Here is a 15594-nt window from a genome sequence, read left to right on the forward strand (position 1 = left end):
CTGGAAAGTGCTGACTCGGGGTAGTGTGGACACACTGCCGCACATTTGTGTGTGTGTGTGTGTGTGTTTGTGTGTGTGTGTGTGTGTGTGTGTGTGTGTGTGTGTGTGTGTGTGTGTGTGTGTGTGTATGTGTGTGTGTGTGTGTGTGTGTCTTCTAGATGATGAGAATGATGAGATGTGCTGGCTGGCGCGGAGGGCAGGCATAGCTCCTTTTAATTACTCCAGCAGGGCTCCCTCATCTGCTCTAATTGTTTCTTTTATATAAAAAACTGAACGGCGCGTCGTCATACCCCTGCCTCCGCCTCAGCCTCAGCCTCCGCCGCGACCGGAGCGTCATACCCCTGCCTCCGCCTCAGCCTCAGCTTCAGCTGCGACCGGAGCGTCATACCCCTGCCTCCGCCTCCGCCTTCGCCTCCGCCGCGACCGAATCTCTGCAGATCATCATATCCCAGCAAAGCGTGACAGTTCAACTTGTGATTATTTTTCAATTCAACTGTGCAAGAAATGGATTCCTAACCCCATGATCCTCAAAGTGAGAGAAAAGGAGGAGAGGGAGAGAGAGAGAGAGAGAGAGAGCGTGTATGTGAGCGGGGGGGGGTATGGGCAATAAGGGAGGGGAGCAGAGAGAGAGGATAGCAGGCAGGCAGACAGACTCATGAAGTCATCATTGTAAGTGTTGGCCTGTTGTAATAAACTAATCCTATCGGTTGACTAATGTGATCTAATCTTGTTACTCTCTGACCAACAGGAGAGTCACTGGCTCACTACACAGGAAGACCTGCATGGATTTAAAACACAATCTGATGTGTTGTTTCTGTACCTTGTGAAACCATCGTCTGCAAATTTAAACGGCATATTCCCACATGCCTCCACCATACATAGTAGACATACAGTATATATATATAGTACACAATATAATACACAAAATGAATAGATACTATTACTACTGGATACAATCCACTATCCATACACTGATTTCAACCATGTATCTTTGGCCTCTTTTGAAAAAAATAACACACCCAACATTTCTTCAGACGATAGACAAGGACAATTCCTCTCCCTGACCTACAGCAGCAGCACAACAGAAATGTTTTCCCTCTCAGGGTCTCCTTTTATCCACCCAAGACCAAACACAACAACTGGCTACTTGTGTCGTGCCCACTGAGCAGTGATGCTGTTTTGCGACCATGTGACGCTTTCCTGCGGGAGCGCCAGCACGTTACCTTAGCCCCCCCCCGGCTCCTGCCCCACTGACCGCCGCACTCTCCCCGTGGCCCAGAGACAGCGTCGGAGGATCTGGGTTAACGGCACAGCGGGACGACTTGGTGATGCCTGCTGCAGCAGCAGCAGCAATGTGGCTGCTGGATAGCCCCTGTCAGGACAGGGCCTCTAATTCAATCAGATGTGTGGCACTCTAAACAGATCCCTTTAATTAAGCATGCTAACAGACACAGGCGCCTTCCTATCTGAGGGCCTTTGGTGGAACACTTCCTGCTTCCTATCCCCCCCACCCCCCCACCCCTCCCAATTCCCTGCCTTTTTGAGATACCACTCTAATGACTCGGCAGGCTGTTACCGACTCTCGCTCCAATTTCTTTCTCCCTATTAAACTGGAAAAACAAATAAAGCGAAAAGTGGTTCTGAAGAATAAAGGGAGAAGAGGGGGATGGCACTCCAATCCAGCTTGATTTGTTTTTCGAGATTAAGTTGAAGTCACTAGTTGAAGGCCTTGCTCGAAATCAGCCGACACACACACAAAAGACACCACCACATACACTCCCCCCTTCCTTACTCAGAACGGTGTTGCCATGGTTACTGTCAACACAATCCTCGGCGAAAGATGCTGAGGAAACGGGGGAGGGGGGAGTTGGGGGGGTCTTCTGTCCGGGTGTTTTTGTTTGAGAGATGAAAGACCCTTCTGCGCCGCCCGTGATAAAGCGGCGGCTCTGGCCCAAGTCCTTGGTGCTGACGGTGCGAGGCACTCCTGACAGCGGCTAATCTGCTGACCACAGACGGCTCGACAGCCAGCCGGCCGGTCAGAAAGCCAACGTGCTACTGCCGGTTAACTGGGTTATCAGCGCAGCGAGACACCTCCCAAACTTCTGGCGGGGGTGAATATAGACCCTCCTAATCCATAGGGGCTGCCCTTTACGAGCTGAAGATCTGGAGATGTGATGCTCATTCCCCAAAAACCTCTCTACATTTGTGAGAAAAACAAACCGAAGAGTTTGACTTTTCATCTTCTGAAGCGTGTCCGGTGTCGTTCTGCCTGTGTGCCCTTGCCTTGTTGTGTTTGCTCTTTTGTTTGATTCCCTACTCACTACCTCTTTTTTTTTTTCTTCTCCTCCGGATCGGGAGGCCCTCTGGAGGGGGGGCTTTTGGGTTTTTTCGGTGCTACAAAAAAGGTCACCTCCAGCGCCGGTGCGATGTGTTGCTTCCTGCAGCCGTGCTGATAAGGAGGTGTTACGCAAGCCTTCCCGCCCGCCCGCCCGCCCGCGCCCGAACTCAGACACCCGCTCCCGTGTCCACGGGCTTGCTTCAGCAACCGGTTTAGCTCAGCTTCCCCGACGACACCTATCCGCTTACCCACCCCACATACTCATGCTATGCATGGCCAGGTCCACATACATACAACACATGAATAAGTTTGTACGCTCAGGAATTAAATGCTAATGCAACAACACCCCACTTAAAGAGTGGCAACAATTACTACTTCGGTCTGTTCTTCTCAAATGAACCGGCCTGATGTCAAACTCCTGTTCACCATCTTGAGTGCACGTGAGGTGTGTGTGTGTGTGGGGGGGGGGTTGACACAATAACAGTGTATTACAGTGGAGATGACAGAATGAATGGCGTTCACCTGCACTCCACACAAGCTGCCTGGCATGACTGACTTAATGCGTTGCTACGATACGTGAGAAAGAGGAGAGAGAAGAGAAAGAGACAGAGAGAGAGAAAAGCAGGAAGTTCATTAAGAGGACATTTTTGAATGAGCTCCACAGCTCCACTCCACTCTCCACAGCATGAATCCTTGGACCGACAGGTCGCCCAGCTTTTGTCACTCTGCACACATGTAGGGTAATTATATTGTGATGTGTACCAAGCTGGGCCCATTCATAGCCCGGGGCACTAAAGCACAGGGGATTCTTTATTACCTGCTCCACACTGCATGGTTTTTCATTGCGTTTTCAAGGCATTTCACCCCTAAAAGCAGATTTTCATTCTAGATCTCAGGTACTACATGGTACATGTATGCTCAGTAACTTTCAATGCAGTCTCTTCCCCTCATTGAGGTAGCTTACAGCAATAGTGTCCAACTTTAAACCTCTGTCAATATTACTATTGACGTCCATGGCATTACGTTTTGTTGCCAAAGGATACAGCCAAGCTGGCTAATGAAATTTGGATGAACTTTGCAAATATCATTTTTGCCAATAAAATTGCTAATGTATGTTGAGCTGCAACTGACGCAGGGTGAAAGGAATGATCTTTTCCAAAGAGTAGTAAATTCATCTTTTCTAATTTACAGCAGTAACGGATTTTTCTTGATGGACCTATTGGTGTTTCATGCTGAATCACAACCTATACAAAATATCTTTACCATCTTAATATCATAATACTCCAAAATCTCTCTTTGGACATGGACAAATATATGAGTTCAAACAGAAAGCTAGAGAGAAGCTAAGGAACACAACCACAAATTTGAAAGTGTTAAGGCAATTTTCAAAGCCTTTTGAATGTGAGAATCAAAGCACTCTTGTCCATCTCCTGAGTATCTATCTCTCTCCCCCAAAGGGAGTACAAGAATATCTGACTGTTGGAAGGATATTCTTACCTTGCTTGCCTTGTCAAGGCAGAGTAGGAGGCAGAGAGGGGGACTGTTTCCTTCACTTATGCTAATCACGTAGCGTCCAGAAAGCTAGCGCTGATCGCTTCACTTACCTCTCTGCTGTACACTGCTTTTGAGGACAGGACTGTTTTCTCTCTTTCTGAGTAACCAAACACCATTCACTCTTAAAATGGCATTGATAATTAAACTTGTGCTCTGGCTTTTTTTTTTTACTGTTGTATTTTCTCTCTCTCTCTCTCCTTCTCCCTCTCCCTCCATCTCTCTCTCTCCCTGTAGCTGTTCAAATAACATTCCTGCTGGGGGTTTCTCCACAGCAGACTGGATTGTTACACAAACTGTCTCTGCTCTCAGGCACTGATCTCAGCTGTTCTACGCCTCACTCAGCCACACACACACACAGACATGCACACACAATCCAGAAACCATGAGAGCAGCTACCACCTGCAGAGTAGCAGTTTTAAAATTAAGTGCCCTGTGCATTTCGCAGCGATACATGAACTGCATTAAAACGGCACTTCTTGCCAGCGACTTCAGTCCCAGATTCATCCTCCTCCTCCTCCTCTTCCTCCTCCTCCCCCCAATCACAGCCAGACAACCTCAGACTACCTCTCTCCCTCCGTAGTTGGGGGCTCGTCCGGTGTGCTCTTAATATTCCTCCAGCCTGCTGCCTCGCCTTGGCCTTCACTTCTTTGAGAAATCTGAGCATGTCATTCCCCCCTTCACTTTCTCTCTCTCCCTCTTGCTCTCTCTCTTTCTGAAAAGAACAGCTTTCCAGCCGGAGAGCAAATCCTCTTATTCACAACCTCTAACTCACCCCCAGTGCACCAGCCTGTAATGTGAATCAGAGAGTGTCCAGAGTGCTGGGCTATGTTGCATTAACCCTAACACTCCCTGGAGAGCAATCCTTTATTTGTATGTGTATGTATTTGTGTATGTGTGTGAGTGTGTGTGTGTGTGTGGGGTGTGTGTGTGTGCGAGCGTGTGTGGGCGTGTGTGTGGCGTGTGTGTGCGCGCGTGTGTGTGTGTGTGTGTGTGTGTCCTATTAAGTGTTTGTGTCCAGCTATGAGAGTTATGTGCAACTCCTCACGCCAGTAGGGCATCCATATTGACATGCCAGTGCTACTGTGTGTGCGTGTGTATGTATTAGGCATTCACTACCTAGCGTACTGTATGTCTACCGAACTCCCCCTTGCCTATTGATCCTTATCTTCTACAGGCTGATGGTAACCCACACCCACTCTGCAATCAAGCCCAATGGCAAAGTGAGGAGAAGTAGGGAGGTGTATTCAGCCCCACACTGGATGTGAGGGGGCTCAGCATGGCGTGGCACTCGTGTCTAATTACGAGGAGGAATTGCTGGTTGATTCTGAGCTTTACCCCCCTCCTCCCTCCTCTTTCTCTCCATCTCTCCCTCTCATTCTATCTCTCTCTTTTCATTCCTCTCTCCCCCCCCCTCCTCCCTCCCTCTTTCTTTCCATCTCTCCATCTCTCTCTCCTCCTCCTCTTTCTCTTTCTCCCTTTCAGAGAACAGGAGCAGGTAGCTGATGTTATGGGAAAATCTGCTCTGTTTGGTGCACTGATATACAACTGCAAGGGAAAGATGTGCCAATTACTAAGTCTAGGCTCTACCCTCGCTTGCTTCACCGCCCCCACACACAAACTCACTCTCTCTCTCTCTCTCTCTCTCTCTCTCTCTCTCTCTCTCTCTAAATTTGATTTAAAATTTATGCTTTTAATAATCCTATTTACTGTACAAAACCCTAATAGGATGATAACAATGCCAATACAGGGCCTTATTTTTGGAAACTTGCATAAGACGTTACTCACCCAACCTAGTGAGTACACAGTATTGAACTGGTTCATGTTAATGGTTTGTGGCTCAAGTTTTTCATACGCACATCTAATTTATTGAGGGTCTTTACATATTGCTTTATTACTTGGCTGTGTATGCAGAGAGAGAGAGAGAGAGAGAGAGAGAGAGAGAGAGAGAGAGAGAGAGAGAGAGAGAGAGAGAGAGAGAGAGAGCAAGAGAGAGAGAGAGAGAGAGAGCGAGAGAGCGACAGGGAGAGAGTGTAAGATGGTATGGCAGTCAACATGGGTTAATTCACTGTAGCCTTTCTCTCTCCCTTTGCCTGCCAGTGGAGCCTACATCAGCACTTTTCTATGACTCCCTGGAAATGACTACTGCACAATAATAACCAGCCTTTCCAGCCCACTAGGGAGGGGAGGGGGCTAACTGCTGTCATCGCCTGCAGAACGCTGCATTTTCCACACAGCATTCTTACAACCTGTTTACCCCCCTTACTCTGCAATCAGTTTTTTAAACGGGGGGCAACTAGGAAACTACTGTGTTAGTGAGTGAGTGTGTGCATGTGTGTGTGTGTGTGTGTGTGTGTATGTGTGTGTGTGTGTGTGTGTGTGTGTGTGTGTGTGTGTGTGTGTGTGTGTGTGTGTGTGTGTGTGTGTGTGTGTGTGTGTGTGTGTGTGTGTGTGTGTGTGTGTGTGTGTGTGTGTGTGTGTGTGTGTGTGTGTATGTGTGTATGTGTGTGTGTGTGTGTGTGTGTGTGTGTGTGTGTGTGTGTGTGTGTGTGTGTGTGTGTGTGTGTGTGTATGTGTGTGCGTGTGTGTGTGTATGTATGTGTGTGTGTGTGTGTGTGTGTGTGTGTGTGTGTGTGTGTGTGTGTGTGTGTGTGTGTGTGTGTGTGTGTGTGTGTGTGTGTGTGTGTGTATGTGTTGGAGGAGAGAGTGTACACGCACACCCCTTGCCATTCCATTTTGCAGGGCAGAACTGACCTTTAAGCTTGCAGTGAAAGCATCCCGATAGCGTCTACGGCTCCATAGCTAATGACTGCTTTTCAAAGTGCCCCAGTTTGGAGAGATTTGTATGCTAAAGACCGGCGCTAAGCCACTTGTAAAAAAAAAAAAAAGAATCTGGACAGGCAGTTTGACTCTTCAATATTCTATACACTAATGACCCCCATCCCTCCACACACTCACACACACACACACACACACACACAGACACACACACACACTCACACACACACACACACACACACACACACACACACACACACACACACACACAAATCTCCTTGCTCTGGATCCATGCTTTCTGGCTCCCATAGGAGGAGTCATGTCAGAGAGTCAACACAGCGCTCTTAATTAAGGTCTGGAAACTTTTTTTCTCTCTCTCTCTCTCTCTCTCTCTCTCTCTCTCTCTCAACTAGCAGGCCTTTCGAGTGTGGTGATTAAAGAGAATCTGCAAACAAAGGGGGGCTGAAGGCTGAAGGCCTGCACGGCCTGGCGCCAAACAAAAAGAAAAAACCTGGGCCTGATTTACAGACCCGGGAGATTTAGGGGAGGAAGGAATCCGCCACAACTCTTTTCATGACATTTGGATGCCCTTTGGTAACACCCCCCCACACCCCTTCTCTCTGCTCCGTCTCCCTACGTCACGCATGCTTTCTTTTGGAACAGATCCTCCACCTGCAGTGCACGCTAACATCCATCCTTTCTTCCTGTTCTTCCTCTCGTTCCTCTCCACACTCAACCCCCCCCCCCCCACACACACACACACACACACACCTCCCGCCCCAACCCCTCAGCCCCCCCCTCCCAATGGACCCTCTTTCGGTCCACTACCACGAGTGGTCGGTCACACAGTGTTTGGAAGGGGAGTCTTCCAACTGTACAGAGCCCTGGAGTTGACCTTTAGAGGGAGGAGGAGCGGACCTTTAAGTCACCAGAGAGGAGCGAGGGGGGGGGTGATTGGTGAGCAGCAAGGGAAGCCTCCAGGCAACTTATGCATACTACACTAGGACCATACACACACACACACACACACACACACACACACACACACACACATACACACACGCATACATGTTCATTGATGACACATCCATGGCCACACATATATGTGCGCACACATGCACTTGCATACAAAAAGCTTTCATCGGGAGAATCATCATAGAAAACATCCAGTCTCCAAGCCACCAGCAGGGGAAAAAATGAATGGAAATTATCTCACAATCAACAATTCCCATGGATTTGGTGCTCGAACCCTTTGAGAGCTCAAACTAAATGGGTCTGGACTGAAGCTAGCGATGAAATATTGTTTTCTGAGGGGGTGAATGAGGTTTGGTTAGGACAAGCCAAAAGAGAATGCTGCGTCTGCCAAGTTCTGTAAAACCTCTCCCTTATATTAAATCTCTGTTCCTTTGCCATGCCAGCACAGATGACTCCACACTGCCAGGATCTTCTGCTGGTAAAGTTTTACAGGGAACAACTGACAATCTCGCCATCAGTCCTGCGGGACACTCGGGGCAGTTTACCAGTCCAGAGGCCCATCTTTCGTCACCTCCTCACTCCAGCCCGGCGCGGATGGGGAGCACAAGGAGATGGAGGAGGGGGGGGGGTGGGATGGGAAAGCAATATCACTGCCCCCCACTGTGGACACAGAGACACGGCTCCCCTTCTCTTCTCAAATGTCAAATCACTGAGCGTTTTTAAGCCTTTGTGGGCTTTCTACTTCACATAGCAGGATGGCCTGGGCCTTACCCCAGCTGGGTGAGACACGGACTGGGGATTGTACCAGGCAGAGTGAACACATCTTGGGGCGAAAAACCCCTCTAAATGGTCTTTCACCATTTCCAGCTTTTATTTTTCTCGAGTAACTCACAGGAGACATAAGACATGAGTGTGCAATCAGCTGTTTCCTCTGCCTTAAGATAGAACACTGTTTCATTCCACTCATCCCTTGCAGTGTTGCTGAGGTGACAAAACAACTAGAGACAATACTACCCATTAGTGCTTTGAATTAACACCAACAAGGCCAATTTACTTGGGACTACCCCCACGCCACCCCATCCATCCTTAAAGCCCCTCCCACCACTTCACCTTATATGGGCGAGCAGCTGTAAGTGGAGCTGGGAGCTGGGGCGTGCTGCCCCAATCGAAACGTTACCTCCCCAACCTTTCACCCAGCACAAGCTGCCACTCAGCCCCTGCTCCCTTCTCCAGCTGGAGGGGACTAAAAAACCCATCCCCACAGGAAGCACAACATTACTCATCATACTCCCATCACTCTCTCCCTTCTCTCTCTCTCTCTCTCTCTCTCTCTCTCTCTCTCTCTCTCTCTCTCTCTGTCTCTCTCTTTCTGCTCATGTCCCTATCCTTCCAGCCAATTCCACACAGCTTGCCAAAAGTCAACCTTCATCCCAAGCACAGTGTCCTGTACTCAACAAACAAGGACAGACTGAAAAACCTGTCCATTCACTGTATGGTGGTCTGCTCCTTTTAATAGGAGCTATGGAATGGCAGTATTATTCAGTACCTATCACTCGACCCATCACTCAAATCTGTCACTGTCCGTTTTCTGGGAATGTTCTCCGCTGTTAAAGTCCATCACAAGGCTGTATTGGAAAGTACCTTTTTTAATTGCCTCATTTCTAAATGCCCCGAACATTCCCTCTGGCCACTTTGGGGATTGGGTAAAGGCGCCCGGAGCCAAAAGATTGTGAGTAAACATAGTGTACTGCAATTAACTGCAGGGCCGTGGATTTGGCAGTGGCTATGGAGGACACAGAACTTGCCCAGTCATATCCGGCCTGGGGCCCAGTTCTCTGTCTGCCTCGTCCAATCTCTGGCGTCCGTGGCGGAGGCTGCCACAGGTGAATCAGGCCAATCAGATGCCGGTATGACCCGGACCGGCTCACAGATTCAGGATAATGGCTCCTGACAGGATGCTGAATTGCTACCAAGCAAAATAGACAGAGCCAAGAGTTGTGCTCTTCTGAGCATATCCATAGCGTACCCACAGCCATCTTGCATGTCACTGTCTCACTAGTTTTTTTTTTTTTTTTTTTTTTCTTCGAATCTGACCAATCTTTTTTATTCATCCACCATATCCAAAGGCCCCCTCCTAAACGCCCAAGACTTCTTTCAGTCAGTGTCAGTTTGGTTCTTGTCAGCCCTTCTCTATTGTTCCTAGGCTCTAGCATTTGTTTCTCTTCTGCCTCTTCCCTCTTCCCTTATGAAAAAGAACTATAGGAATCTCATCATATTTTGTGAGAAGGATATTAGGTATTACAGAACAGTATAGCAGTATAATAAACTACCAAATAACTACTATAGGGATCTTTATAGTATTACTATGGTTCTTTCTAAGAGTTGCTGTGAATAGCTCTCTAGAAGGCTCCCACTGTCTCTCTCCATCTCTCACTGCATATCCTGTATTGTCTTTTGGCTGGAGTTCTTCCTCCCAGATGATCTGTTTCTTTTTTTTTTCCATCCTTTTCTTTTTTCCTTTCCTTTCTCTTCCTCCTGTTTCTATATATGCACACACAGTAACCAAATAGCTCTCTGTGACACAGCTACAGAGTCACTTTCTCTAAGCCTAACCACCACACCAGGGCCACAAACAAAACAAGTAAGTTAGTGAGTAAAATGTTTATTTACACTAGTAGCAACCTCCCTTCACTTTCCACATCTCCTCTTATCTGCCGAGAAGCTGTATTAATTAATTTGAACAGGAGCGTGGGTATAACACAGAGAATCCAAATAAATAAGTGATGCAAGTAATCCCTTCCATGGAGAGAGCCGGAGAAAAACTCAGGAAAAAATGGCTTAATGAGGAAGGCCTCCGCACGGCTCAGAGGAGAAAAGATTAAACATTTTGGTGCTGAAATATGCCTTTTACAAGTGGATTTTCCCATTTCATCATGCTAATGGCTATTAGCCTGAATCACACATAGAAATGCACAGTTAGCAAAAAAACATGCAAACTTTGGAAGGGGTGAACAACACTAGAAAGAGAGTTTGTAGGCTAAAATGAATGGGAGCACTTTGTTGTGTGTCTCTGTACAGAAATACAGGCCAAGGTAGCATGCACAACATGAGAGCTCACTCTGCCCAGCACATCCGAGGAATGTGTGACGACTTCAGTGATGCAACAAAGAGCAAGCGTGCCACGGTCTAGCAGAAGAAAACATTCCACTTGTTTATATGCAGTTACATGCAAAGCAGAAGAGAAATGAGACAATGTGAGATGAATTCCTTGTCATGAGACTGGGGGGGGACAGGAAAGTATGAGATAAATAAAATACAATATAGTATTGGACAGTAGGCCCTAAGGGAAACACCAGATCACTCAAGACAGAACTGCTGAACAAAATGACTATTCTCTTGCGATGAGGTTCTTTGCCATCGGCTTAGCAGTCCCTGCACTTACGCCATCCTAATAAAGCTCAGAGCCAAATAAACATATTTGAATAACTGCAAGATCCCAAAACTACACCGAACATTTCCTGGTGAAAAACGTTTGGATTCTTCACGACTTACATGCATGCATAATTAGCTTAGAACACAAACAACTTAACAAGCAGGTGTACTCTAGGTCATCTTCCACGATACACTAACTTCAGGCCTGTCCTATAGCTGTCTGCTCACTGTTGTCTTTTCTTTGTGGAGAGACTGACTATGTCCATGCCTTAAAGCTGTATTGCCACTATGGGACATGCAAAGGATGCAGTTGTGGCCAGGCCCAGTCTAACAGGAGCCCCACAAATCAAAATGATATCACATAAGTTACGACTTTAGGCACATAAGTTACGACTTTAGCCAAACTCTCTGTGCTTTGTCCACAAAATTAACAAGTTCAGGGACAGGACACAATAGCCATGCATGCTGTTTCTTGCACCTATCCCAGTGGCTCAATTGGTTAAAGGTGCATTCTCAACTAAATATGGAATTGCAGTTGGACACTTTACAATATATACCCTGCCCTCATGGGAACACTAAGCTGTATTAGTCAGTCTTATACTGGTTTATGGTGTCTTGTAACAACCACATGCCAAAACAAATCAAATTGTGAAAAAGGGGAAGAACATGCATGGTACCAAGATAAGCCAATAAAAGTGGTGGAAGACACCAAGAGAGTGTCCATGTCATTGCTTTAAGTAAGATACAGTCTGTACATCTGTAGAATCTGAAGTTAGCATGTCAGCATATCCACCAATGTTTCGTCATCAGCGGATCATCATGGCAACAGCATTGACTCAAACAGTGAAAGAGAAAAGTAGCTATTTTTGTTTTTTACTACATAGTTGGGGCTTCTGCCATATCTTGTAGGCCGACTAAAGGGCCGAACGGGCCCTGTCTGATAAAGGTGTTCTGATATGCCTCAACTGCAATTAATGTCATATCTATGCTCAGAAACTGCTGCTATGCCCACAGGAATAAATTGTACTGTGCTTAGAACAAAACATGACACAGTAACTTAATATAAGCCATTACAATTGTCAGATTTACTCAAATGTACACTAATGCCTGCCTCTTTTGAAAAGATAGATCACAACATCACAATGCAAGTGTTAAACAACAAAGTACATTAGGCTTACATTAGATAATGCCATTATTGACACTTAACAAACTTAAACAACAGGGGCAGATATTGTCTGTTTTAGTTTTCATTTGTTATATGACTTTTCCTGCATCCAAAATAAACAGTTTTGGATGTCTTAAAAAAATTGAGTTACATTTATGCTTAAGAATGTAAACTCAATAATTTGGCCGCAATTACAACAAACTCCAGTACAACATATGGTGTTTGGATACGTTGTTTGAATTTCAATAGAAAGTGGTTTGGAGGTGATTATTATTCATTATATATTATGCTTACACAAGCGCATTTATAATAAATGAACTGTCTGTACAAAATGGACTCGTGCACAAAAGTAAACACAACCATCTGTATTCTTCAGGTGCTACATCAGTAACCTCCGAATGTCTGCCAAGTAGAAATCCTTTCGTGGTCGACAACAACTTGCTTCTACATCGCCCAAACCCGAGCCCACTGAAAAGTGGAGGTCATATTTGCTAGTAAAATAGAACAGAATACGCTCTGTCTGGTGATTAAACATCCCTTGCGCTGTGCTGACTCGCTTTTTCTCTCTTTCTACCTCCCCTCCCCCTCCTCCAAAAACAGCATCAAAGCAATCAAAATGGTAATGTTCGGCATGAATGAGACCCATCCCCCACCACGAAACTCTGCAGACTTTTTCTCCATGTTAGGAAGAAACCAACACCCCTTCTCGCACAAAATGGAAGCTTCCACTATCAAACTGAAGCGCTCTGCAAAAACATACAACAAATAGAGGCTAAACGCTAACATTTTGTTTGAAATACATCGAACTACGTTAAACTCAAGTATATAGTGAGGATGTTCAGTATTTTATCACAATCTGTGTCGTTGAGCATTTGAAACACGTTTAAATGCAGAGGCCAAAAATCAAGGCGCTGTTCCAAGTGCTGAAAACTGCATTCCAAAGGAAACACGATCGATTAAACTTATGGGAAGGCAAAACGCCTTCAACGAGGACTCGAAAAGACCAAACAACAAACAATTTTAACACTGGTCTTAATGTTTCTGTTTATTTCACGTTGTTGTTACCCATAGTTGCTTGGGGAACTTCACAAATTCAACGAGGGACTACGGAGCAAGCATTGTGACTTTAAGCATTCTATGGCATCTGTTCGTGGTGCTGAAAAATAGCTCCTCTAGGCGGAAGAACTCCCTCGCCAAGTCCTACCACTAACATTTCACGATTATACCTCTGATTTCGGCCTACAATCAGTTTAGATTGTTTAGGAAACAATGAAAGTTAATCGTCTAACACCGTTTGATTCAAGATTGTAAAAAGTAAAAGTGCACCAGAGAGATCGAATCAAATGCTACCACGTCGTCATGTGACCAAGAAGAAATAATACCCAAGACTGGAAATAAAGTAACAAATTAGTCTATTTATGAAATTACAAACTTAACAGTCGTCTTGATATGTCAAGACATGCACTTAAATTGCATAATGTGTCGCTTGTTGTCCAAAAGTGAACACCGGATACTTGAAAGCATATCCTTTATTACTCTCCAGAAACATGTCGACCTACTCAAAATGGACGCTAAAATTTTCAACATTTCATGTTACACAACTTAGAGTAATCAGACAATTTCGCGATGTACTCAAGGCACTTCTTTCGTATGACGACTTAACCAGACCCAATCAAACACGAATTCCATTACTTTTCAGACATTTGAGAAAACAAAATTGCCCTAAACATAACGGTCCATCACAATACAAGGCAACGCCGTGACATGAAAAATGATTACTAATAAAGGACCATGTTGCAAATATACGTAAAATCTTACTTGTTTTTCGCTTAAGGCTGTTATTCTTGTCTGTCTGTCGTGAAGCTGTTTCTTAAGCTCGCCATCCTATAATTGAACAAAACATCATCAGTAAGTATACTGCTTAAAAGAACCAAAATACCAAGTGGAACAATGCCGATACTGACAAAAACTTGAATTGATACGTAACGTTTTCCAGCAAAGTCACATTGAAGACAAAGCTGGGAAATGTCTAACTACGAGCTCTAAAGGAAACAGGATGAGATTTATGCTGATAAAGTTTCTCGTACACTCAATGTAACTGCCTTATTCCGAAGACAACCACAATGCTTTACAAATAGACATTTACCTGTGGGTCTTGCTTCATCTGTGCAACTAGTTTCTAAACGAAGAAAAGAACGAGAGGTGAATTACAAAAAGTGTCTCAAGTTAGTATGTTAGGGAGGAACAAAGCGGCGAGCATACAGCGAGTCAGTTTCTTGCACCTCATAAATATTCAAGTCTCGTTCTGATCGCTACACAAAACCACCGCATTATTTCTCCAAATCCTTGTTGCTCTAAAAAGACGCACGACATTAGCAAAGTACTCCAAAAAGTACATTAACAATCTCTATTCGAAGTGTATGTTACGGCGTCACCAGACACAGAGGTGAAATATGCTAGATGGAGCACTTATTACCTCGGAATGCTAACCTCTCACGTTTGATCCCATCAGATTTGTTCTAGCTCTCACTCGTTCATAAGACCAGTAATGGTATAATAATACGATGTTTCCGTTACCTGATGACATTGGATTTCTACTTTCAACGCCTCTTGCAGGCCTTGTAGTTCCATGTTCCGACTTCAAAAGCACTTTTGTTCCACTTTCGCTTCAATCACGGGGAAGTTTCCGTAAAATAAAGGTTTTTTTAAAAGCGACAATAACAATCGAAAGAAGAACTACTCAGGCTGCAAAGCAAGTTCTCGCTTCTTTACTGGGTACCGGACTCATCACTCACTTTACGCCAGTGAGCAAAGTGCTCCAAAGAGAGCGAAAAGATTTCAGCAATCGGACAGATCCACCCCAAAAATAGCACCGCGAGGACGTATTCCGTTGTAAGGCTGGATATATATTTCTTAATGTTATTTTGAGTTGAAAATGGGGGACTATATTTTGTCCGAGTCCGCGGCTTGATTTCACTTTGCCTGGGGAAAAGTTGCGCTTCGGCTGTCAATGCTAATTCGAAAGTTCCCGGATGGAGCAGTGAAAGAACAGAAATCTCCCCTCGCCTGTCTTCCTCTCCCCCCTCTGTCACACAAGCATACGCTCAGTCATGCGCACTCCCGGAAACATATACAGGCGGCCGATCTACAATATTGCAAGGACAAGTAGGCCTATTAAAGAAAGTCCTCATGGGCAGCACAAGTAGTAATATTCTGTTTCTTAGGCTCTCAAAACTACATACTTTGTTAGTCAGTGTATGGACAATATCATAGTCTATATTTTAGACACTTAGGCTACATGTTATGCTATTTATATATTTTATTATTTTGTATAATAAGACACAACTTAATAGTC

At 45.4% G+C, this 15594-nt stretch overlaps 1 protein-coding gene across 7 annotated transcripts in view; it reads right to left on the reverse strand.

Annotated features, from left to right (window-relative positions):
• Window positions 1-15083, reverse strand: part of phf21b (PHD finger protein 21B) — an 84286-nt gene extending 69203 nt beyond the window's left edge. For 2 of the 7 annotated variants that reach the window (XM_048267779.1, XM_048267778.1), the window contains exon 1: window positions 14817-15082. In XM_048267779.1, coding sequence (XP_048123736.1) covers window positions 14817-14870 — 54 coding nt within the window. In that variant the 5' untranslated portion in view covers window positions 14871-15082. Of the gene's footprint in view, window positions 1-14057; window positions 14124-14385; window positions 14419-14715; window positions 14744-14816 lie in introns of those variants that run through there. The other 5 variants (XM_048267774.1, XM_048267773.1, XM_048267777.1 and 2 more) reach the window with 5 other exon arrangements.
• Window positions 15084-15594: the final 511 nt, after the last annotated feature.

This window comes from Alosa alosa, chromosome 17 (assembly GCF_017589495.1).
Source record: "Alosa alosa isolate M-15738 ecotype Scorff River chromosome 17, AALO_Geno_1.1, whole genome shotgun sequence".
NCBI lineage: Eukaryota > Metazoa > Chordata > Actinopteri > Clupeiformes > Clupeidae > Alosa > Alosa alosa.